Here is a 26,696-nt window from a genome sequence, read left to right as displayed (position 1 = left end):
CAAGAAGCTGATTGGGCCTGAATCAACTGTCCCCAAAGATCATGGGCGGCCGGTGAATGTGGTCAGCTCTAGGGAGAACAATGATTTTCAACAAGGGTGGCGTTGGAGGGAAATTCTCCAGAATGTGGGGCCCAGGAGGTGGGAGAGGAGGGTAAATGCACCTCACACAGATCCAAATGGAGACCCTTAAATTTACTCCTAAGCCCCTGGAGGCCAGAACTGGCCTGAGTCCAGGGAATCTATAGAATTCTAGTCGCACAGTCTCTCTGAGGGCTCTTCAAGTCAGTATTGAGCCTCCATAAAATAAAGAAAGGAAATTAACCTCTCTCACTGATTGCTTAACAAAAAGCCAGCTTCAACATGGTTGAACCAGAAAACAAAACAAGTTGCTCGGGTGGAAAGGGGGCAGAGCCAGGGGGCCGTGCTCCAGGGGCCCTGCAAAGCCACAGATTAAGTCTGTGTCACTCCACCGGTATCTACCCCCTCCAGGAGGGCATTGAACGCTCTCTGCAAACCCTCTCAAACCAGGGGGTCAAAAATTGTCCACTGAAGCTAAGTCAAAGCTACAGGAAGGAGAACAGGACTCTGGGAGAGGAAATTATCTTGCTTCCCTCGGGGTTATAGACCGGTCCCAATATGGCTTTTCCCAAAAGTCCCTGGGAAGGTGAGGTGTTTTCCGTTTCTTCTTCTAAGCCCTATTCCCTTCGTGGTGCCCGTGAGTCCAGAGGCCCATTCTCCCTAAGGCCTGGAGTGTCTGTTGGGAATGGGGTGTTTCTGTGAATGGCAGAGATGGGCTTTGTGTGGCTCTCAGCCTAGTGTGGTGTCTGCCAGTCAGAGACTCACTCGATAACTCAGCACTCGCAATGCTCATCAATCTGAAGAGGGTTTGCCAAACGTGTCATGGGGGAAACCAAAAAAGTCCCTTCACTGAGGGAAGCCCGTGCTCATTTGTCTCAGAAGGGGCATGGGGAAATGCTTGCTAATGGGAGGAGGGGAAGAATCAGACCCTGAGCAAAATGGAGCTTTCTTCCCCATAAGACTTAGAAAAACTTTTCCATTTCCCCATCATCTCTTCCCTCTCTCCTCACACAGTAGGGTAATAATTGTGGTCTTCGCCAAGTGCTTACTGTGTGCCAAGCATTGTACTAAGCACTAGGGTAGGTGCAGATCAGACCCAGTCTTTTCCCACATGGGGCTCCCAGTCTAAGTTGGAGGGAGAACAGGTATTTAATCCCCATTTTACAATTGAGGAGACTGAGGAACAGAGAAGTTAACTGACTTACCCAAGGTCACACAGCAGGCAAGTGGCAGAGCCAGGATTAGAACCCTGGTCCCCTGACTCCCAGGCCTGTGCTCTTCCACTAGGGCACACTGTGAAAAGAACACAGGACTGGGAATCAGGAGACCTGAATTCTAATTCCAGCTCTGCCACTGGCCTGCTGCGTGGCTTTGGGCAAGTCATTTAACTTCTCTGGACCTCAACTTCCTCACCGGTAAAATGGGGATAAGATTGTAAGCCCCATGCAGAATAGGGACCTTGTCCATCCTCATTATCTTCTACCTACTCCAGTGCTTAGTACATTTTAAGCACTTAATAAATGCCACAATTATTGGGTACATGTGTCCTGCTAGAGAGATGTGAAGGGGGTGGGCACACCACAGTTGATTTTACCAATTAGAGCCATGGGCTTCTCTAGGTTCCTGCACTCCCACATCCACTCTGGCAACGAGACAGTGTCACCTGGCTACTTACAGTTGACGGTGACCTTGACCCTCCGGACCACGGGGGCTGCCACATCATTTGAGGCGCTGCATTCGTAGTCTCCAGCCTGCTCTCGTGTAATGCCCGTGATCTCCAAGTACTCATCTTCACTGACGAAGCCGACAGCTGGAACAGAAAGTGGGAAGACTAGGTTGGTGAAAGAGGAGATGAGAGGTAAGATTCTAGGAAAGCTAGTCCTGGATTGGGGAAGTTTCTTGGTCTCTTCTGCCCAAACATAAACAATTGCTGAAGTTCAGATCTTCTGGGATTATATGCAGCCTGCCCATCTCATTTCCCCACCCCTCCCACCCTCCTGAGCTGTTTGTTCTTACAAGCTCAGAGTCAGCATTGGTGCTCAATGTCTGGGTAGCCATCGTGGTCATATTGTAAGCCCTTTTGTCTGAGAACAATTCTGAAAAGTGTATTAACTCTTTCAAGTTTCACTGGGGTGGTCATTTGGAAGATACCTTCTGTCAACTCCACCAAATCCTACCGATCCTTCCTTTCTCCACAGCGTTTCCTGGATTTTCCCCTTCCTCTCCACCCAAACAACCACCGACCTAGCCCACGTTCTTGCCACACCATGGGTTGATTACTCTATTAGCCTCCTCATTTGTTACCTGACCCATGACTATCCCTCTTCAACTTGTTTCATGCTGCTGAGTTGTCTCTGACCCATAGAGACACTATGGACACATCTTTCCCAGAAAGCCTCACCTCCATCTGCAATCATTCTGGTAGTTTTCTTGGTAAAAATACGGAAGTGGTTTACCATTGCCTCCTTCCATGCAATAAACTTGAATCTTTGCCCTTGATTCTCTCCCATGTCACTGCTGCTCAGCACAGGTGAGTTTTGACTTGTAGCAGATTGCCTTCCACTCGCTAGCCACTGCCCAAGTTAAAAATGGAATGGATATGCCTCTTCCTGATTCTCTCACCTGTAGTTGAGACTGGTAGAGAACTGGGAACTCTCCAGGTGTGACCCTGGGAGAGGCCCTCTTCAACTACACACTACTGAAAGGATCGCCTTCTTGAAGAGGCCTCAACACAAGTCAGTCAGTCAATTGAGCACTGACAGTGTGTAGAGCAGTACAATAAGAGCCTGGGAGAGTGAAATACAATAGACCTAGTAGACCTGATCCCTGCCCTCAAGGAGCTTTCAATCTAGTGGGGAAGACAGACACTAAAATAAATTACAGATAGAGGAAAGAGCAGAGTACAAGGATAGGTACAGAACTGCTGTGGGGCTGGGGTACAGACCAAAGTTCGTAGGTGATGTAGAAGGGAAGGAAAATATTTGGAGAAATACATTGTTAGTCATTGATAATCTCTTGGGGGAGGGATGATTTTAGTAAAGCTTTGAAAATGGCGGCCTGATTGTCTGTTGGATATGAAGCCGTGTCCGAGCTAGAGGCAGGACATGAGGAAGATGTTATCAGCAAGACAGGCACAGTTGAGGTAGAGAGAGCAGGTTGGCATTTGAGGCATAAACCTTGTGGGAGATCAAAGTTGGAAGGGGAGAGCTGACTGAGTTCTCTAAAGAGGATGGTGAGAAGTTTCTGTTTGATGTGAAGGTAGATGGGCAATCATTGGAGGGTTTTGAGGACTGGGAAGAAGTGAACTGAACATATTTTTAGAAAAATGATCCGGGCAGCAGAGTTAAGTATGGACTGCCATGGGGAGATACAGGAGACAGGGAGGTTGGTGAGGAGGCTGATGCAATAGCTGAGACAGGGTGTAGGTGTTATGATTGCATAGGAGCACTTTGGCTGGGAGGTAGGGACAAATTTAAGTGATGTGATGAAACTGAACCTCACAGGATTTGGGCACTCGCTCATATGTGTGTTGAAGGAGAGAGAAAAATGTGTCTCTCCCTGTTGCTTAGTACAGTGCTATACACACAGTAAGCACTCAACAAATACAACTGATTGACAGAGAAGAGTGAACCAAAGTTGAAGGCTTGTGAGACTGGGAGGTTGGTGGTGTTCTCAGCAGTGATGGTCAAATTGGAAGGCGGACAGGTTTTGGGGGATAAAAATGATGGGTTCTGTTTTGGACAAGTTCAATTTGAGGTGTCAGCAGGAGACTGAAGTAAACCTGTATCCAAGACAGAAGAAAATGCGAGATTGAAGAGAAGGCAAGAGGCTGGAGAGGCAGATTGGCCTGTATGTCATCCACATGGTATCAATTATTAATAATAATAATCAAAGTACTTCTTAAGTACTTACTATGTGCCAAACACTGTTCTAAGTGCTGGGGTAGATTCAAGTGAGTCAGGTTGGACACAGTCCCTGTGTCACATAGGACTCACACTCTTAATCCTTGTTTTATAGATGAGGAAATTGAGGCCCAGAGAAGTGAAGTGACTTGCCCAGGGTCACACAGCAGTCATGTGGTTGGGACCAGGATTAGAACCCAGGTCCTTCTGACTCTCAGGGCCATGCTCTACCCATTAAGGCATGCTGCTTCTCAGGGGGGAAATGAATTCTCCATGGGAGAGGATGCACATGGAGAATAGAAGAGGACCTGGAACTGAACCCTGAGGGACCTCCAGACTCATTCATTCATTCAATTGTATTTGTTGAGTGCTTACTATGTGCTGAGCACTGTACTAAGCCCTTGGGAAGTTCAATTCAGCAACAGAGACAATCCCTGCCCACAACCGGCTCACAGTCTAGAAGGGGGGAGACAGACATCAAAACAAATAAACAGGCAACAGTAGTATCATTATAAATAACTAGAATTATAGATGTGTACACATCATTAATAAAATAAATAGAATTATAATTATAAATATGTACATATATACAGAAGTACTGTGGGGAGGGAAGTGGGGTAGAGCAAAGGGAGAGAGTTGGGGTGATGGGGGGAGGGGGAGCAGAGGAAAAGGGGGCCTTAATAATAATAATGGTGGTATTTGTTAAGTGCTTACTATGTGCCAAGCACTGTTCTAAGCGCTGGAGGGGATACAAGGTGATCAAGGTTATCCCATGTGGGGCTCACAATCTTAGTCCCCATTTTACAGATGAGGGAACTGAGGCACAGAGAAGTTAAGTGACTTGCTCAAGGTCACACAGCTGACAAGTGGCAGAGCCAGGATTCGAACCCATGACCTCTGACTCCCAAGCCCGTGCTCTTTCCACTGAGCCACACTGCTTCTCTAGTCCCCATTTTCAAAGCCATCCTAAAACCCCACCAGCTCCAGGAAGCCTTCCCTGATATTAAATTACAACTCTCTATTAAATCAATCAGTAGCCTTCCCTGATTAAATTACAACACTCTACTTAGTCATATTTATTGAGCACTTGCCGTGTGAAGAGCACTGTACTAAGCATATGGGAGAATAAAATATAGCAGGGTTGGTAGATGTGTTCCTTGACCACAAGGAGCTTATAGCCTAATGGGGGAGAGAGACATTAAAATACATTAAGGATATGTACATAAGTGCTGTGGGACTGAGGATGGGGTGAATGAAAGGGAGACACACACAGGAGAGGGCGTAGGGGAAATGAGGGCTTAGTCAGGGAAAGCCTCTAAGAGAAGATGGGATTTTAATAAAGTTGTGAAGGTGGGGAATGTGATGGTCTGTCAAATATAAAGGGGAAGGGAGGTCCAGGCCAGAGGTAGGATGAGGGCGAGAGGTTGGCAGTGAGATATCACTGTCATTATCATAGCACAGTGGATAGACCACAGGCCTGAGAGTCAGAAGGTCATGGGTTCTAATCCCCACTCCACCACTTGTCTGCTGAGTGACCTTAGGCAAGTCACTTCACTTCTCTGTGCTTCAGTTCCCTCATCTTTAAAAGGGGGACCGAGATTGTGAGCCCCACTTGGGAACAGGGACTGTGTCCAACATGATTAGCTTTAATCCACTCCAGTGTCTGATGCATAGTAAGTGCTTAACAAATACCACAATTATTTTAGTCTCTCTCCACTTCAATCCATACTTCATGCTGCTGCCCGGATTATCTTTGTCCAGAAACGCTCTGGGCATATCACTCCCCTCCTCAAAAATCTCCAGTGGCTACCAATCAATCTGCGCATCAGGCAGAAACTCCTCACCCTGGGCTTCAAGGCTGTCCATCACCTCGCCCCCTCCTACCTCACCTCCCTTCTCTCCTTCTACAGCCCAGTCTGCACCCTCCGCTCCTCCGCCGCTGATCTCCTCACCGTACCTCGCTCTCGCCTGTCCCGCCATCGACCCCCGGCCCACGTCATCCCCCGGGCCTGGAATGCCCTCCCTCTGCCCATCCGCCAAGCTAGCTCTCTTCCTCCCTTCAAGGCCCTGCTGAGAGCTCACCTCCTCCAGGAGGCCTTCCCAGACTGAGCCCCTTCCTTCCTCTCCCCCTCGTCCCCCTCTCCATCCCCCCATCTTACCTCCCTCCCTTCCCCACAGCACCTGTATATATGTATATATGTTTGTACATATTTTTTTACTCTATTTATGTATTTAATTTATTTGTACATATCTATTCTATTTATTTTATTTTGTTAGTATGTTTGGTCTCTGTCTCCCCCTTTTAGACTGTGAGCCCACTGTTGGGTAGGGACTGTCTCTATATGTTGCCAATTTGTACTTCCCAAGTGCTTAGTACAGTGCTCTGCACATAGTAAGCACTCAATAAATACAATTGATGATGATGATGATGATAGATGAGATCCAGTTACAGTGAGAAGTCTAGTGTTAGAGGAGCACAGTGAATGTGCTGATTTGCAACAGGGAATCGGTGAGGCAAAATAGGAGGGGGCAAGGAGATTGAGTGCTTAAAGGCCAATGGTAAGGAGTTTTCATTTGATTCAGAGGTGGAAGGGCAATCTCTGGCGGTTCTTGATGAGTGTGGAAACACGGACTGAACTTTTTGGAGAAAAATGATCCAGGCAGCAGAATGAAGTTTGGACTGCAGTGGGAAGAAACAAGAGGCAGGGAGGTTGCATTACCTAGTTGTATCATGTAAACATTCACCCTTACATCTATGTATCTTAAACCTACCCTCGGCATTCAAGTACAGTATATATTAATATTCATTTACATATCCAGTTTTCTTTTCTGTGATTTCATCCTGGCATATTCTGCTAGAGTTATTATCTTGTTCCTTCTTCTGCTTTCACTGTCTGTAAATGATTCCAGAGTGCTGCCTCCCACATTAGATCGTAAGCTCCTTTAAGACAGGGGCTGTGTTTGCTCCTTCTGTCAGACTCTTCCAAATTTTTAAGATACTATACTGCCTTTCATTCAGCTGAAGCTCAACAATCAATCAATGGAATGCTTTGAGCACATAGTATGTGTGAAGCACTGTATTAAGTGCTTGGGGAGAATACAATACAACTGAGTTGGTTCCCTGCTCACAAGGAGCTTATAGTGTAGAGGTAAGATGGACATTAAAATAAACTATTAACATGCAATTTATTTTACAAAGGTAATATTTTCACAAGTACCTATTTCAATATGTAATGAATAGGATTTACTAATTGATTAAAGTATATTAAGGGCCATGAAAGAAAACCTCAATTGGACCCAAATGGATGCATACCAGAAAACTCCAAAAGTTCAGGGCAGGATGACTGCAAAAATCTCAAATTCCACAAGGAATTACCCTTACCCGATCGATTCTTCTCTATTATACTACAGAGGGATTCCTCAGACTGCCCTGATTTCATGCCTAGGCACCCACACCCCTTCTACCTTCAATTGAACAATGAAAAAATTAAAGCCGGTACTCCCCAAGAAATTGCTGGTATCTACCCCAGCTTTTAGTGCCGTGCCTGGCACATAGTAAACACTTGAGAAATACCAAAAAAAAAACCAAATATTCTCTAGGCATATACAAATAACCAGTCAAACAAAAAGGCAAATGCTGCCTGCCTTATTTGAGTTGCTCCAGAAAAATGACAAGTTCTGTTATATACTCTATCCAATGCCTGCTTAGTACCGCTTGGACAATCTGCAAATATTCAATCTTTGCCTGATTACATTATGGCATAGGCAGACATGATCATTGCCCAGGGCTGCTCCTGCTTTCAAAAATCCAATATATCCCCAAGTGATAAACTTCCTTATTCACTACTGTTTTCTCTTCCCCGCTTCCAAGGGTAGAAATGCGTTTGACCTTGATTGAGAAGAGCTATCTATATATCTCTCTACGTTTTTAAAGGCTGGAAGCAGGACTTTATCTCCCATCTCGGCTCCACGTTTATCAGATCTTTGCCAGCCAGGATGCTATAATTACTGTGCAAAGCATCTCAGAGACCAGTGTCACACTTAATATTCCTATTAATTTTAAATGGTAGTCCTTGGTACGTATGTGTGGCAATTGGTGTCATATTTTAATTAGGCTTGCCCTACACCATCTGAAATTAATAATAGCTTGAATTACCAGTGTAATTTATAAATTAACAGTGCCACAGCATTAGGAAATAAATTAGCTCTGGACAGCTGTTTCTGGACTGTGTCGAGAAGATGGCGGCTGTGACCCCAGGCTTTCACAGAGACTGTGGACTTTTCTACTGATGCATGGAAGGGAGTGAAGCAAAACTTCTCCAGGACTTGAATGGACCCATTCTGATGCCTCTTCAACTAGTCAGTTGACCATGTTTTGTCCACTGTGCCTTGTTGTAGCCCTGCTGTTGGTCCAGGGAGTCTAATCCAGTTCTGCCTGTTTGGGCAAAGACCCATATTCAGCCGCTAAAGCTGCTAGAGCAGCCGCATGGCCTAGTGGATTGCTGTGCGAAATGAACTATACTAAGCGTAGTCAGAAGGACCTGAGTTCTAACTGTAGCTCTGCCACTTGCCTCCTGTGTGACCTTGGGCAAGTCACTTAAGTTCTCTGTGCTTCGGTTTCCTCATCTTTAAAGGGGATTAAGACTGTGAGCCCTATGTGAGACTGTGTCCAACCTCGTTGACTTGTATCTACTGCCGCGCTAATTGGGTTCAGAATGGATTAGTACCGAGCCCCATGTGGAATAGGGACTGTGTCCAACCTGATTTGCGTGTATCTACTCCAGTGCAAAGTACAGTATCAGGAGCATAGTTAGTGCTTAACAAATATTATTAAAAAAAAAACAACAGTCTTGTTCCACTTGGGGCTCACAGTCTAAGTAGGAGGAAGAAAAGACATTGAATCTCGATTTTACAGATGAGGAAACTGAAGCACAGAGAAGTTAAAGGGCTTGCCCAAGGTCACACAGTAGACCACCGGCAGAGCTGGGATTAGGTGTCTTGACTCTCAGAACCACGTTCTGATGACTAGGTCTCACTGCTCCTTGAATCCATCAGCTCTAAGCTCCTTGTGGTCAGGGATCATGTCTACAAACTCTGTTACACTGTATTCTCCCAAGTGGTACTCTGAATAATAATGATAACAATAATAATAAGAAGAAGAAGAATGGTATTTGTTGAGCACTTACTATGTGCTAGACACTGCACTAAGCGCTGGGGTAGAGACAAACAAATCGGGTCGGCCGCAGTTCCTGTCCCAGATGGGGCTCAGAGTCTTAATCCAGTCTGAACCCAGTTAGCCCTCATTAAATACCATCAATGGATTGATTGATTTCTATCTATATAATTGGATCAGAATCACACCCTGGATCCATCTGACTATCAGCCCACCTGGATTCCTCAGATAGGTTCCTTCCGTCAGGTCCCTGATTCCCCCGTGAAGCATGGGTTGCCCAGGCAACCTCTACTCCACCTGCACACAATGGAGTAAACTCCAAAGGGTCTGTTTGTGCTTCCAGCTCTTCGATGCTCAATACTAGAAGAAGAAACCATGGCAACCTTCCACAGTCTGGTCAGGGCAGAGCTAAAGAAGACCATTGCCAACATCAATGTAAACAAGCACATAATACCTTTGTGCTCCACTGACTCATGCCTATATTAACAAACACCCCATTGTCCTCGCTGCTTTTTAATAACAATAGGGATAGTTTCTACCAGGTTACGGGGGAATCACTTAATACGTTGGGCAGCTACTTATTAAATGGTATTTCATAGACTTTATAGGAGAAATTCAACCTTATTAACATAGCATGTGGCAATACCTCAGTGCAAAGAACCCCTTGGGTACAAGAAATTGAATCAAATGTATTAATGGAATGGTCCTTCCCCTTAGAGGTAAGAGTCCGTAACTTTGACCTTTATCGGAAGCCAGATAGGAGGGGGTCCAGCAGAGAGTTGGAGGAGAGGAATGTGAGGCAGCAAGTACAGAAGACTCACTCCAGGAGTATGGAAAGGAAAGGTAGGAGGGAAATGGGGAAATAACTGGGGGGGCTGTGGGGTCAAGGGAGGGTTTTTTTAGGATGGGGGAGACATGGGCATATTTGAAGGCAATGGGGAAGAAGCCAATGGAGAGTGGTTGAAGATGGTAGTTAAGGAGGGTAGGAGGAAAGGGGCGAGAGCTTCTATAAGGTGCAAAGGAATGGGGTCCAATGAGCACATGGACGGGGGGGGCACTTGAGCCATATGGGGCTCAGAGTCTTAATCTGCACTTTTCAGATGAGGTAATTGAGGCATAGAGAAGTGAAACGACTTGTCCAAGGTCACAAAGCAGAGAAGTGGTGGAGCTGGGATTAGAACCCAGGTCCTTCTGACTTCCGGGTCCGTGCTCGATCCAGTAGGCCACTCTGTTTCTCAGGAAAAAGGGAAGTCATTTTGCTAGCAGGACATATACTTGATAAGGTTCTGCCCTGAGCCATCCGGACTCCTTTGCCTGATTCCCCTGTGCTCAGAGTCATGCACAGTTACATCGATGGCAGGGAGAATGGGTTCTCTCTGTGGGTAACAACACAAACACAAATACACCTGTCCGTTTTCAAAGATGACACCACTGATCGTATGAACTGATCAAACAATAAATCAATCAGTTGTACTTACTGAGCACTTACTGTGTGCCTAACACCAAACTAGGCCCTCGGAAGAAAAAAATGCAGTGTTGTTGGCAGACCTATTCCCCGCCTACAAGGAACTCACAGTGCAGAGGGGGAGACAAACGGTACAAAAAATTACTGCTGGGAGATTGAGAAAGTATTAGAATATGTATGTAAGTGCTGTCGGGCTGAGGGGGCGGGGTGGGGGTGTGTGAATGTGAAGTGCCTATGTGCTCAGATCTGTAGATTAAAGTGTATAGGCAACATTATAAGGGAAGAGGCAAGTAGGGGAAATAAGGGATAAGTCAGAGAAGGCCTATTGGAGAAGGTGGGTTTTTTTAGGTCATATGTGTAAGTGTAGCTGAAAAGACTAATGTATGACCAACAAAATTTGGAATGGCTTTTCTCTCACAACTGCTGCTCACCAGGTGCTCTGTCCACTGCAATAGCTATCCACCAGTCTGTTGCTGTATTACATTGCTTGAGATCGTGCTTCACTGTTTCTTTTTATTATTTATTTCACCCTCCCGACTTGTGTACGACGACCCCTGTGTGTCCTCAATACAATAGCTGCTTAGGTGTGTTGCTGTTGCCCTTTATTTTCACATAGTCTGTCCAGTGGAGCTGTATTGCTGGTGAACTGACTGCTTCAGGAGCTTGTTATTGGTAATCTTGTTCTGCCATTTGATGTTGAGTGTGATTCTGGAATGGTGCTGGTGAAACTGTTCTACATGCTGATGTGTCTTCTATATCAGGTTCGGTTCTCTCAGCCTTATTGGAAGTTGGACACCACAACCTTTGTGTGTCAACTTAGAGAAGCAGCATGGCTCAGTGGAAAGAGCCCGGGCTTGGGAGTCAGAGGGCATGGGTTCAAATTCCGGCTCCACCAATTGTCAGCTGTGTAACCTTGGGCAAGTTACTTCACTTCTCTGGGCCTCAGTTCCCTCATCTGTAAAATGGGGATTAAGACTGTGAGCCCTATGTGGGGCAACCTGATCACCTTGTATCCTCCCCAGCACTTAGAACAGTGTTTTGCACATAGTAAGTGCTTAAATGCCATCATTAATTAATTAATTAACTAGTTGTGGAGCTTTTAATTTCCCTTTGTCACTGCACTCTGTCCTTCAGTCTTCTAAAAGCCATCCTGGCCTTTCTGATTTTATTTTCAATCTCCTTATCTATTGGTGCATCTGTGGATAGTGGACTGCTCAGGAAGCAGAATTTGTTGGCTACTTTAAAGTCTTCACTAGTGATGAAAGCCGTGGTAATTGTATTTACATTTCTCATGGGTGAGCTGATATATTATTTCCTTATAGTGATATTTATTAAGCACTTACTATGGGCCAAGCACTCTACAAAGTGCTGTGTAGGTAAAAGACCATCAAGTCTCACATAGATAGATGGAAGATAACCAGGTTGGAAAAATTCCCTATCCCTCACGAGGGATCACATTCTAAGTAGAAGGGAGAACGGGTATTGAATCCCCATTTTGCAGATGAGGAAACTGAGGCCCAGAGAAGTTAAGTGACTTGCCCAAAATCTCACATCAGACAAGTGGTGGAACCAGGATTACCACCCAGGTCCTCTGACCCCCAGGCCTGTGCTCTTTCTATTATGCCATGCTGTCAGTCCATAGTACAGTGTTATATCGGTGAAGCAATTCCTGATTATCTCATGCCTTCTTGTATGTGTGACTCCAGACCACAGCTCCTTGGGCCCCTGTCTCAAAGACGTTTGAAGATACCTATGGTCTGTTAAACTGGAAGAGTTTCCCAGTGGATTAGAAGTGAATTTGATTGCCAGCATGCAGATCTCTTTATATATCCTCAACCACTGCAACATAGACTAGGTTGGACAGGGAGCAGATGAAACGTGTCCCATTTCACACTTGCAAATAGGGGAACAGGCTCAGATGTGGCAGGTTCAATCTTGACTCTACCACCTATTCCATCATGTGGTAGTCTGAGAATCCTGGAATTTAAGAAGCAGCATGGTCTAGCGGTTAGGGCATGAGCCTGGGAATCAGAGGACTTGGGTTCTAATCCCAATTCCACCACTTTTCTGCTGTGTGACCTTGGGCAAGTCACTTAACTTCTCTGTGCCTCAGTTACCTCATCTGGAAAAGGGGGATGAAGACTCTGAGCCCTATGTGGGACAGAGACTGTGTCTGATTGGATAGTCTTGTATCTTCCCCAGTACTTAGAACAGCGCTTGACACATAGTAAGCACTGAACAAGAACCACTATTATTAATTCCTCAGGATAACCAAGATTATGTAAAACTCTTCAAAGCCCTGACTTGTGGCTGATGATGTCAAATAATGATAATAATAATAAATATGGTATTTGTTAAGTACTTACTATGTGCTAAGCACTGTACTAAGCATGGAGGTAAATACTAGGTAATCAGGTTGTCCCACATGGGGCTCACAGTCTCAATCCCCATTTTACAGACGAAGTAACTGAGGCACAGAGAAGTTAAGTGACTTGCCCAAGGTCACACAGCAGACAAGTGGCAGAGCCGGGATTAGAATCCACCACACCTGACTCCCAAGACCATGCTCTTGCAACTAAGCCATACTGCTTCTCTAGTCAAATGCTTTTATAAGTTTATCGAACACCAAATAGAAGTCTTGGACTTGCCCACTTCACTTCTGGATCTTTCATCTTACAGAGATAGCTGCTGTACTGTACTGAAGTAAGAAGCAACCTTGAGATTGTGTATTACATTCATTTGTTTTTTTAAATTGTATTTGTTAAGCGTTTACCACGTGCCAGGCATTGTCGTACACACTGGGATAGATACAAGACAATCAGGTTGGGCACAGTCTCTATTCATAATGGTATTGATTAAGTGTTTACTATGTGCCGGTCACCATACTAAGCGCTGAAATAGTGACAAGATAATCGGGTTGGACAGAGTCCCTGACCCATATACGGCTCACAGTCTTAATCCCCATTTTAAAGATGAGTTAACAGAGGCCCAGAGAAGTTATTCAAGTCATCCAAGGTCACACAGCACCCAAGTGGTAGACAGAATCGGAACTCAGGTCCTTCTGACTCCGGGGCCCACGTTCTTTCCACTAGTCCACTCTCCTTTCACATAGTTGACTGTGTTTTTTAGTAGTGTCTCAGAAGGATTCTGGATAGGACCTTGACCTAAAATGGAAGCCTGGGAGATTCCTCTGTACTTTCCTCAGTCATTTTTCTCTGCATTCTTCTTGAAAATGGTGATTATTGTGGCATCCTGGAAGTTTTGTGGCAACTCTTTAGTGTTCCAGGTATTAAGTTAAGACTCAAGCAGGTGTCTGAGGCCCAGTTCTTCAATATGCTTGTCTGTTTCTGCAGGAATACTAACAGGTTGAGGTTGGATTACAGAAGCTACTTCCTCAAACTCTGGGGCTTTTTCAATTGTATTACTTTTATTTTCTATTATATTCATTGAATGCTTACTATGTGCAGAGTACTGCACTAAGCACTTGGAATAATACAATTCAGCAGAACTAGCAGACACATTCCCTGCCCATAATGAGCTTACAGTTTAGAGGGGGTGACAGGCATTAATATTGTGTGTCCACAGTTTGACCAGTTTTCCATGCCTAGAAGGGCCTCCTCCTCATAATGGAAGGCAGGTTCGAAAGTTCCTTATCTGTGATGAGGGTGGCTTTAACCACAACTCTTGGTGGTGCCATAGTGATTTGCCTAATTGATTTGTAAGGGGGGCATGGGGCTTCTTTAGTGCTTAGTAGAAGACCTTGATTTAGTGGTGGGCAGCAAGTTTCTGGATTTCTTCAGTTATGGCATCCCATCATTATCTTGTGGAGATTTTCAATTCTGCCACATGTGGTTTTCTAATCTCTGATTCCTTTTCATCAAAAAAGTCTCCTTGTCATTCATGCATCTCCTTGGATGGGGTCTCTGGGAAGTACCCATTCTCTGTGAACATCAGTATGTGACCTGTCTATTCAACTTTTACAATATTGCTAAAATCTGCGCTTTCCTCTCCATTTAAACTGCTACTGTCTTAATCTAAGCATTTATCCTATCCCACATCAATGTATTAACCTCCTTGCTGACCACCCTGTCACTCTGCATTCGAGGCCATACTTCACTCTGCTGCCCAGAACATTTCCTACAAAAACGTTCAGTTGGTGTTTCCCCACTCCTCCAGAACCTCCAGTGGTTGTCCAACCATCTCCACATCAAACAGAAACTCCTTTTCATCAGCTTTAAAGCACTCAACCAACTTGCACCCTCATTCATTCATTCATTCAATTGTATTTATTGAGCACTTACTGTGTGCAGAGCACTGTACTAAGCACTTGGGAAGTACAAGTTGGCAACATATAGAGACGGTCGCTACCCAACAGCGGGCTCACAGTCTAGAAGGGGGGAGACAGAGAACAAAACAAAACCTATTAACAAAATAAAATAAATAGAATAAATATGTACAAGTAAAATAAATAAATAGAGTAATAAATACGTACACACATATATACATATATACAGGTGCTGTGGTGAGGGGTAGAAGGTAAGGTGGGGGGATGGGGAGGGGGAGGAGGGGGAGAGGAAAGAGAGGGCTCAGTCTGGGAAGGCCTCCTGGAGGAGGTGAGCTCTCAGTAGGGCTTTGAAGGGAGGAAGAGAGCTAGCTTGGGGTATGTGCGGAGGGAGGGCATTCCAGGCCAGGGGGACAACGTGGGCCGGGGGTCGACAACGGGACAGGTGAGAACGAGGCACAGTAAGCAGATTAACAGCAGAGGAGCGGAGGGTGTGGGCTGGGCTACAGAAGGAGAGAAGGGAGGTGAGGTAGGAGGGGGCGAGGTGATGGAGAGCTTTGAAGCCGAGGGTGAGGAGTTTTTGCCTGATGCGTAGGTTGATTGGTAGCTACTGGAGATTTTCGAGGAGGGGAGTAACATGCCCAGAGCATTTCTGCACAAAGACGATCTGGGCAGCGGCATGAAGTATGGATTGAAGTGGGGAGAAACAGGAGGATGGGAGATCAGAGAGGAAACTGATGCAGTAATCCAGTCGGGATAGGATGAGAGATTGAACGAGCAGGGTAGCAGTTTGGATGGAGAGGAAAGGGTGGATCTTGGTGATGTTGCGGAGGTGAGACTGGCAGGTTTTGGTGACGGATTGGATGTGAGGGGTGAACGAGAGAGCGGAGTTTCGAGGATGACACCAAGTTTGAGGGCTTGTGAGACGGGAAGGATGATAGTGCCGTCAACAGTGATGGGAAAGTCAGGGAGAGGGCAGGGTTTGGGAGGGAAGACAAGGAGTTTGGTCTTGGACATGTTGAGCTTTTGATGGCGGGCAGACATCCAGATGGAGATGTCCTGAAGGCAGGAGGAGATACGAGCCTGGAGGGAGGGAGAGAGAGCAGGGGCAGAGATGTAGATTTGGGTGTCATCAGCGTAGCGATGATAATTTACCTTGCTGATCTCCTACTAAAACCCAGCCTGCACACTCCACTCCTCTAAAGCCAAGATACTGATTGCACTTTGATCTCATCCACCTTGCCACTTACCTCTCACTCACATCCTCCTCTGGCCTGGAGTACCCTCCTTCTTCATATCCAATGGACAATTATTCTCTATACCTTCAAGGCCTTATTGAAGGCCCACCTCCTCCAAGAGAGCTTCCCTGACTAAACCCTAATTATCTCTTCTCCCACTCCCTTCTGTGTCACCCTTGCACTTAGATTTGCTCCCTTTCATTCACCTCTCCCTCAGCCCCACAGCCCTTTTGTGCATATCTGTAATTTATTTATTCATTCATTCAATCGTATTTATTGAGCGCTTACTGTGTGCAGAGCACTGAACTAAGCACTTGGGAAGTACAAGTTGGCAACAAGTTGGCAATATATATTAACATTTATGTTAGTATCTGTCTCCTGTTCTAGTTTGTAAGCTCTCTGTGAGCAGGGAACGTGTCTACCAACCCTTTTAAAGTGTTCTTTTCCAAGTGCTTCATGAAGTTCTCTGAAAACGGTAAACTCTCAATAAATGTGATTGATGGATTGATTTGGTGACTCCTTTTTCCAATAGGGCTGACGGGATTATGTCATGTTGTGCCAAGCAAGCCTCTTTGTAATCCAGGAGCTGGAAATTTCCCCTTCTTGATCATTTGGAAGCCACCTATTGATTCTTTGGTTGTACTGGAAGCCTGAGTTTGGAGCATATAAGCCAATTCTTCACCTGTCACATGGCTTTAGTAATCTGTAACTTTTGAGCCTCACTGATATTAGAATCTATGAGGTACCATTGGGTATCCACAGCTCCTTGGGTTTTTCCACAGTACCTTTCTCTTAATTGGGAGGAGGAAGGGAGTGTTGTTAATTGTAAGCTGATGGCACATTTCATAAGCTGAAACAGGCTGATGAGAAGCAGTGTGACCTAGTAGGAAGAACACAAATCTGGGAGTCAAAGGACCTGGGGTGAAATCCCAGCTCTGCCACTTACCTTCTGTGTGACCTTGAGCAAGTCACTTAACTTCTCTGTGCCTCAGTCACCTCATCTGCAAAGTGGGGATTAAGAGTGTATGCCTTCTGTGGGACAGGAACTATGTCCAATCTGAATGACTTGTAGCTACCACAGCGCTTAGTACAGTCCCTGTCAAATAGTAAGCACTTAACAAGTGGCATTAAAAACAAAACGAAAAACAAAAAAAGACCTCTGCAAGTAATTTTCCAATTGCCTGAGGACCAAGACTATTTTCTACATTTCAACATCACTCCCCACTCATGTATTTAAATATCCCATGGTTATAGGCTTGTCTGCTTTGGAATCAATGAGATGAACCCATCCAGATTATTTCACAATTTCTCCTTCTCTTCGTTGCTATGTGTCATCACTGAGGCAGATGTGGTAATCATGGCAAAAAAATCACTTCTGCTACAGAGGGAGGGATAGGCACAGCAGATGGTCGCTTAAGCCTCAGGGCAGATTTGGAAGGCAAAAGAATATGTGAGTGCAAAACTGAGATCAGAGTGGTGTCTCTCTGAAGAGGGGAGGCCTCCACAGACCAAGAGAATGCCGTCCTCAGCTCTGTGCTCTGGTCTTTATCAGTCAGCCTAGTTTTATTCAATGTCCACAGTGTATTTGGTGAGTTACGGAGCAATAAGTGTCATCCATCTTTGGGAACGATTTCTGTTATCAGCAGACAATAGTGTAATGATGCTTCATGATGTGATGGTTAATTTCTATCTGTTCTTTGGTTTCCTTGTTATTTCACTGACTGCTAAAGCCACAGTCATCTGGTGAGGCAGTTTTGCGTTTCGATTAGGCAGACAATGTCTACAGTTCCTTTTCTAGCTCTTCCCTCATTCTGGGTTGGTCAGTGCATCCCTAAACAGGGATGCTCAGATATCCTGGTGGCTCCTAGCATTGCTGCTCCTGCTTCATTAAAACCCAGGCCTGGGAATCATTTCTAATCCCAGTTCTACTGTGTGACCTGCTGTGTGACCTTGGGTAAGTCACTTAACCTTTCTGTAACTCAGCTTCATCTTCTGTAAAATGAGAATTAACTTCCTTTTTACTCCCACCTCCATAGCCGGAGCCCTATGTGAGAAAGGGACTGTGTTCATCTACCCCAACACTTAGTGCTTGGCACAAAATACTTAACAAATTCCACACTTATTATTATTACTACTATTATTATTAGTGATCAACTGGCCAATATTCTGAGCTGTCTACTTGCATAGGACTTCGGTATAATGTCAGGGGGCTAGGGACTGTGGCTTCATTCATTCATTCATTCATTCAATCATATTTATTGAGCGCTTACTGTGTGCAAAGCACTGTACTAAGTGATTAGGAAGTACAAATTGGCAACATATTGTGATGATGGTCCCTACACAACAACGGGCTCACAGTCTAGAAAGGGGAGACAGACAACAAAACAAAACAAGTAGACAGGTGTCAATACCATCAGAATAAATCGAATAATAATAATAATGGCATTTATTAAGTGCTTACTATGTGCAAAGCACTGTTCTGAGCGCTTGGGGAGGTTACACAGTGATCAGGTTGTTCCATGTGGGGCTCTGAGTCTTAATCCCCATTTTACAGATGAAGGAACTGAGGCCCAGAGAAGTTAAGTGACTTGCCCAAAGTCACACAGCTGACAAGTGGCAGAGGAAGGATTTGAACCCATGATCTCTGACTTCAAAGCCTGTGCTCTTTCCACTGTGCCAAGCTGCTTCTCTAAGTTTTAGCTCAGCACTTCAAGGTAATTTATTTTAAACCCTGCTGTGCATTTTCAGTTTTTCTTTTTTAATTCTCATAGAGAAGCAGTGTGGCTCAGTGGAAAGAGCCCGGGCTTTGGGGTCAGAGGTTGTGGGTTCAAATCCTGGCTCTGCCACTTGTCAGCTGTGTGACTTTGAGCAAGTCACTTCACTTCTCTGTGCCTCAGTGACCTCATCAGTATAATAGGGATTAAGACTATGAGACCCATGTGGGACAACCTGTTAATTTCCTATCTACCCCATTTCTTAGAACAGTGCTTGGCACATAGGAAACGCTTAACAAATACCATTATTATTATTATAATTATTACTACCAGGATGTGGGCTGGAGGTATCTTTCCAGTAGCACTGATGGTTGGCACTCTGTAAACCATTGCCTTGATTTTAGTGTATTAGACACTTACTTAAAGAGGTCTTTTTTCTTGTTTTTTGTTTTGTTTTTAATGCCATTTGTTAAGTGCTTACTATCTGACAGGCAATGTACTGAGTGCTGTGGTAGCTTCAAGTCATTCAGGTTGGACACAGTTCCTGTCCCACATACGGTTTCCTGTCTTAATCCCCATTTTGCAGTTGAGGTAACTGAGGCACAGAGAAGTTAAGTGACTTGCCCAAGGTCATTCTCACCCACTCGATTTTGGTTAAGGGCTCAGGCCTTGTCTTCCTAGAAATATTATCTGTGTCCTTTTCAGCATCAGGCACTGCTGTGACCTCGTCTGCTTTTTACAGTTATTGTGGAGTGTTGGCACTCACATCCATCACTCAAACCACTGGGGTCTTTATCTCTTTATTACGACTCAGTGTTTTAAACTTATAGCTACTTACTAGGGAAACCATATTAGAAGGGCTGGGTAGAGAGACTGTGAAATTTACAGACAGAAGTAGGCTGTGGAAAGGCGATAGACTCATTGGAAAGAAGACGGGGAGAGGAAAAAAGGAGATGATTTCTAAATTTAGGGAACCCAGGACTGCTTGTGCTTGCTTGGAATATTTCACACAGTAGTGTGCTGCAACCCTGCCCACCTCCTTGTTTGCTGCACTTCTAGACTGTAAGTCTGTTGTGGGCAGGGACTGTGTATTAAATTGTTGTATAGTATTTTCCCAAGCACATAGTAAGCACTCAATAAATATTACTGACTGACTGACTGATTAACTGTATCCTGGGCCCCTGCAGGAAATGCCTGGTAGGGACTAGAGTACATGGAAAAAGCCCGGGCTTTGGAGTCAGAGGTCCTGGGTTCAAATCCCAGCTCCACCAATGTCAGCTGTGTGACTTTGGGCAAGTCACTTAACTTCTCTGTGCCTCAGTTACCTCATCTGTAAAATGGGGATTAAGACTGCGAGCCCCACGTGGAGCAACCCGATCACCTTGTAACCTCCCCAGCGCTTCGGACAGTGCTTTGCACATGATACGTGCTTAATAAATGTCATTATTATTATTAGTGCAAGCCACTAGCACTAGAATCAATTCGTCCATACAGCCTCTTAGTACTAAGGTTTCAAGCCCCAAGCTCATCCACCATTCCCAATGGAAGAAGTCACCAATTGCTTCACCTTTGCCATAGAAATGTACATTTTAACTCCTCCCCAGAAACCCAAAAGGAAAAGGTGTATCTTCTCACTTCCACTGTAGACAATACTGGATAGATGTGAGAAGATCTGGACAAACTTTCAGTGAGGGAATATCATATTGGCATGGGGACATTTGGTCTCCCTACTCAAGAACAGTTGTTAAGGGATGGGCCATAGCAAAATATTCAGAGAATGAGAATCAGGGTGTGACAATGCCTGAGATTGGGGGTTTGAAATTAAAAAAAAACAACAACAGGATATTCAGGCTGGAAAGTGTTGAAGAACTTGGAGATGGAAGTGAGAACTCTACACGTGCTTAATGCTTTGCAATCTAAACATTATGGAAATGTCATCATAATGAATATTGTAGACAAACCATGGACAAGGTAAAAAAAAGCGTCCAAGAACATTATTTATTCAGAGATTCAGACCAACCAAGGCTATCTATCTCCGCCATCCCGGCTTCACCACTGACAAGCTGTGTGACTATGGGCAAGTCACTTAACTTCTCTGTGCCTCACTTACCTCATCTGTAAAATGGGGATTAAGACTGTGAGCCCCATGTGGGCCAACCTGATTACCTTGTGTCTACCCCAGCGCTTAGAACATTGCTTGGCACATAGTAGGTGCTTAACAAATGCCACTATTATCGTTATTATTATTATTATTATTATTATTATTATTATTAAATGACCATGTTTTATTTTACTTGATGGAGTTGGAACTTTCTATGGATTTGTCCTTTCCCTTAGAGTTCAAGCTCCTTGAAGGTAGGCATCGAATTCTTGCATTTTATTTCGGTAATCTGAATATTTCAAGGGTGGTGGAAGAAGAGAAAGAGAAGGCAAGGTATATATATCCACATTATGCTGCGTAGTGTGGTGGATGGAGCATGGGCCTGGGAGTAAGAAGGTCATGGGTTCTAATCCTAGGTCTGCCACTGGTCTGCTGTGTGACCTTAGGTAAGTCACTTCACTTCTCTGTTCCTCAGTTACCTCATCTGCAAATTGGGGATTGAGCCTCATATGGGGCAGGGACTGTGTCCAACCCAATTTGCTTGTATCCACCCCAGCACTTAAACAGTGCCGGGCACATAGTAAATGATGATTATAATTATTAGATGCAATGTATGCAGACTGGACACATTCCCCATCCTAAATGGGGCTCACAGTCTAAGGGAAAATCAATCAATCAATCATATTTATTGAGTGCTTACTGTGTGCGGTGCGCTATACTAAGCACTTGGAGAGTACAATACAACAGGGTTGGTAGATACGTTCCTGCTCACAGTGAGCTTAGAGTCTAGAGGGGATACAGAGATTGATATAAATAACTAAATCACAGATATGTACGTAAGTGCTGTGAAGCTGAGGGGGGTGAATAAAGGGTGCAAAATTAAGTGCAAGGGTGACACAGAAGGGAGTGGGAGAAGAGGAAATCTGAACTTAGTCAGGGAAGGCCTCTTGGAGAAGATGTGATTTTAATGAGGCTTTGAAGGTGGGTAGAGTGACCGTCTATCAGGAGGGCGTTTCAAGCCAGAGGAGGATGTGGATTAAAGAATGGTGGTGAGTTAGATGAGACTGTGGTACATTGAGTAGGTTGACATTTAGAGGGGGGAAGTGTCTGGACTGGACTGTAGAAGAAGAATAGTGAGGTAAGATAGGTGGGGGCAAGGTGATTGGGTGTTTTAAAGTCAATGATAAAGAGTTTCTGTTTGATGTGGAGGTGGATGCACAATCACTGGAGGTTCTTGACAAGTGGGGAGAAATATGGAGTAAACGTTTTTGTAGAAAATGATCTGGGCAGCAGAAGGAAGTATGGACTGAAGTGGGGAGGGGTGTGTGGGTGTGTGTGTGTGGGGTGTGTGTGTGTGTTCTGAAAACCTTTGTGCCTGGAAAAGTCATGTGGGTCTGGCTTTGGAGGGCCCTCACTATGAAAACCAGAGATAGAAATAAAGCTAGCAGCCCATTATAACCCCAGCTAGCCCCGCAGAGAGAGCTCTCCTCCCTGTGATCTACCCTCTAGATTGTAAGCTCCCCTCTAGATGGTAAGCTCCTTGTGGGCAGGGACCTTATCAACCAATTCAATTGCAATCTCCCAAGTGCCTAATATAGTGCTCGGCACACAGTGAGTGTTCAGTAAATACCACTGATTGATTGATTCATTAGAGAAAACCAACAGCATACTTGGAATGGAGAGGGAGAAGTGTTCCTACATTCCTTCAGGGACTGATGGGAATGTAGCAGTCTGGAACTCCCATTTCAGTCCACCGTGCAGGATATCTGCCACTACTTCCCCTCCAAGATGGTCTCCTCTCTGACCTCCAAAACCTCCAACTAGCAGGAGACATGGGTGAGTGGGGTGACTGGCATCTCTGTGTGAAAGGGGGCTCCAGAAAACTCAGTGACTCTTTGCTACTGACTCTTTCTCCCTGCTCTTCTTTTTCCTGCCCTTCTCACTCTTTTCTTCTTTCTCTTCCTCTCCCCTTTTCTTCTCTCTCTCTCTCTCTCTCTCTCTCTCTCTCATTCCCTTTCATGGATTTTTCTCCACAAGCTCACCCATTTTGGGATGGTTTTCCCTGTCCTTGTCCCCTGAAGTCCTACTTCCTGAAGGGCAATGTTCCCTTTGACCTCAAAAAAATCTGGTCACCTGACACTTGAATCAACATGTCCACCCCTGTGGATGGTTCTATCTCTCTATCTATTTCTTAACTCATTTCCCATGATGGACAAAAGTAATTACATCTTTGTACCTGCCTTCCATTTTCTGGTTCTTAAAATTACTTTCTTTTCTATACAGCCTTCCAACTTCCCTTCATGGGTTCACTTTTCTCTTATGATTCCTCCCTTCAGATGGAAAGTACTAAAGTGTGCAGCTACATTTGAGGACCAGCCAAACACTTCCAAAAATGCGAGGGCAGAAGGTTGTATATCAGTCCTTTCCAACCACTTTGCTCCTCCATTCCATGGATACATCTTCCAGATACTTAGTCATAAAAGTGCTGGAGGACAGAATTTGATGCCTTAAATTTTGTGATTGTGAGTTTGGTTGGGGGACCTAATTTGCCTTTGCGTTAAAGAACAGCTACAGGCTGAAAAGTAATTATATAAAAATTACCCCTTCTTCCTCGTCAGGCCAGCCTGCACATATCTTTGAGTCCAATCAGTTCACTTAATGACAGAAAACTTCTTCTTCCCATTATTACTCCAGAAGTCAGTTCCACTAGTAGATGACATGTGCCTGCTTCGTGCATCACAGCTAAGCCTGTTAGCTCCATTTTGCATTCAGACCCTTTATTACCGGTGATGATATCGGAGTCAGAAAGTACACAGCTGGATATTTGGAGTTCACAGCTTGAAGTCTGTAGCCTGGATATTTGGAGGAGTGCAGCTGATGGCAGCTAAAAAAAATCAGCTTTTGACTTGTAAACTCAGCCAATTTGATCTGAAAGACACTGATAGGGAATAAATATAGAACACCGCAGTGTCATATTCCTCCAAACCTTGGCTGTGTACTTGCTCATTTTCCTGAAATCTCCTGTGGCAGAAGTCAATGTGATGGGTTGGAGAAAGTATGGAATTTAATCGTTGTAAACCCTCGGCACCATAAAGTTCTAAACATCTAAAACAGCGTAATTGGATTAGGTAGGGTTTTAAGTGTTTTTAAAGGGATGAAGGCCCCTTTGAGACAACACGAAATTGTCAAAATTAGGAGTCCACACTGAGGCAGATTCCGTACTTCTGAAGTTTCAGAGTAGAATTTTACGACCAAGCAAGGAAAGAATAATATCTAGAAGTTGGAGGGTAGTTTCATTTTGCAGTGAACTTTCAGCTCCAGTTTCCTCGTTGAATTGTCACAGGATCACTGTGAAGTCAGGAGAGGTGGTATGATCCCCATTCTCAGCCCACTAGTCAGAGAGCCAGGACCAGAACACAGTCAGTCAATCATGTAGAACACAATCGTGTAGAATCATTCAATCAATCGATTGTGTAGAACACAAGAACACATATGTGTAGGCCTGTGGGCGTTTCATTAGACCATGCTTCTTTCTAGAGGTGGCATATTCTTTATTATCTGGGTCATGTATGAAGTAATAATAATAATGATAATAATAATAATAATAATAATAGTATTTGTTAAGCACTCACTATGTGCCAAGTGCTGTTCTAAGTGATGGGGTGGGGGGGGGATACAAGGTGATCAGGTTGTTCTACATGTGGCACACAGCCTTAATTCCCATTTTTCAGATGAGGTAACTGAGGCCCAGAGAAGTTAAGTGACTTGGCCAAAGTCCCACAGCTGACAAGTGGCAGAGCCAGCATTAGAACCCATGACCTCTGACTCCTAAACTCATGCTCTTTCCACTGAGCCACACTGCTTCTCTGCCCCTAAAACTCCATTGCTCTCATTGGTGCTAATGGAATCACCAGATCCTTATTTGCTTGATTCCTTCCAGATTTGAAAGGACTTACAAACTCAGTCCCATAGGACTTCATAAGGCAAAGCCATTATAAACCCACACAAATCACAAATGTAGTTTCATTTTTGACACCTTGACCTCTGCATAATTTCACAGACCTGACTTTACATACCTTCAGGATGATAAAAAGCCCTCTGGAGATCATCCAGTCTATTCCCCTGTCCTCAAGAAAGACTGCATCTTCAGCTCATAATAATAACCATAATAAAAATAATAATCCCAAAATGACTGAACATAATTTCAGTGGAATTTATGCGCTCCCCTAAATGGCCTCCTGAAAGAGTGAATTGTGGTGCCTTTGGTAATGGGGATCTCACTATGTGTTTGTCTCAAACAGAACCCAGTGAAGACTGGACTCAAGGATCTACAGAATAAATCAGACCTGGGTTTGTCTCCCTCCTCAGATTCAGAGCATTTCTAGGCTGGGGCCCAGAGCAGGGCTCCACTGGATTGAAAAATAGCACCGGGGCTCCATGCCCAACAGCCTCTGAGTTTTTGCTCATTTATTAGGGGGGAGGCTTTTGAAACTTTGAAGAAATGTTGTTTCTTAGTGAATGAGTCAGGGAGGGAGAAACCAGCTGACAGTTCGTGAGACGGAGGGAGAGGGAGGGAGTTGGGTCGGTGAGGGAAGAGCTGCAGTTGAGCTGACAACATCTGTAGAAAACCCTGAGCGTAGTCCAGGTGAGAGAGGCAAGGGGCTATTTGAGCTCAGTTTGGAGGGTCCCTGAGGATCTGGGGACATGAGGGAGAGCTATTTATTTGCCAGCAAGCAGTAAGGAATGTTATAGATGTACGTGTGTACATATATGTGTTTGTGTGTGTGAGAGAGCATGGCCTGGAATTTGAAATTCATCAGCCTATCAGAAACAGGGGGATTCTACCATTGTGGGATAGTGGAGATTTCATAGGAAGCGTCATCGCAACCACCTATCTGTAGTCCTTTTGTACAAATCACCTTATCCTCTCTGTTATTAAAGGACTCAGGCATCTACAGATTTATTTTTCCCTCTTCCTCTTATCTGCAATTTATTTTTGTTGTTGTCTCCCGCTCTGGGTTGTAAACTATTTGAAGGCGGGGATTGCTTTTATCAACTCCAATAGTATTGTCTTCCTAAGTACTTAGTACAGCATTCTGTGTTCAGTAGATGTCCAGTAAATGCTATTGTTTAACTGACTGACTGATCACACTGTCCTGATACATAATTTCATGAAACTTAAACCAAAAGGGACCAGAGAGGAGAATTCAGTTTCTCCTGCATCCCAGAATCCGAACCCCACCTGATTATACTGAATTTCTGTGCTTGGGGACTATCCATTTCTGCGCCTAGATATTCTGTAACATATGGAAAAAAATGTTACTGCTGCAGGAATGATTTAGTATTGAAATAAGCACAGACTGTCTCCAAAAAAACTCAGTGTGGGAATAAGGCCAGTGCAGACAGCACTTAGCACACAGTAAGCCCTTAACAAATACTGTTATTGTTATTATTATTATTGTTTTTTTATTATTGTCATTATTACTGCTTTTCATTGTATCATCTGTCAATAAGAAGATGCCAGATAAAGTTAAGGACTTCCAAATGGTGCAGAAAATATCTAGTTTCTTGGATGCTTACTCAGTTTGGAGGGGAAAAGCTAACAGAATTGTCAGGTCCATTTATATCATCTTTGAGCTCTGTGAGAGAGTCATGTTGTAAGGTGATTGAAGGCCTGGATCATGTTAAACAACTCTGTTGTATCGTACTCTCCCAAGTGTTTAGTACAGTGCTCTGCACTCAA

At 44.5% G+C, this 26,696-nt stretch overlaps 1 protein-coding gene across 3 annotated transcripts in view; it reads right to left on the bottom strand.

Annotated features, from left to right (window-relative positions):
- NTM (neurotrimin) overlaps positions 1-26,696 on the bottom strand; it is a 1,106,994-nt gene that overhangs the window by 35,299 nt on the left and 1,044,999 nt on the right. For all 3 annotated transcript variants that reach the window (XM_038754388.1, XM_038754389.1, XM_038754390.1), the window contains one exon: positions 1,754-1,888. In XM_038754388.1, coding sequence (XP_038610316.1) covers positions 1,754-1,888 — 135 coding nt within the window. The remainder of the gene's footprint in view (positions 1-1,753; positions 1,889-26,696) is intronic.

The sequence above is a fragment of the Tachyglossus aculeatus genome, chromosome 11 (assembly GCF_015852505.1).
Source record: "Tachyglossus aculeatus isolate mTacAcu1 chromosome 11, mTacAcu1.pri, whole genome shotgun sequence".
Taxonomy (NCBI): Eukaryota; Metazoa; Chordata; class Mammalia; order Monotremata; family Tachyglossidae; genus Tachyglossus; species Tachyglossus aculeatus.
Note: the sequence above shows the minus strand (reverse complement) of the source record. Positions and strands in the feature narration are given on the sequence as shown.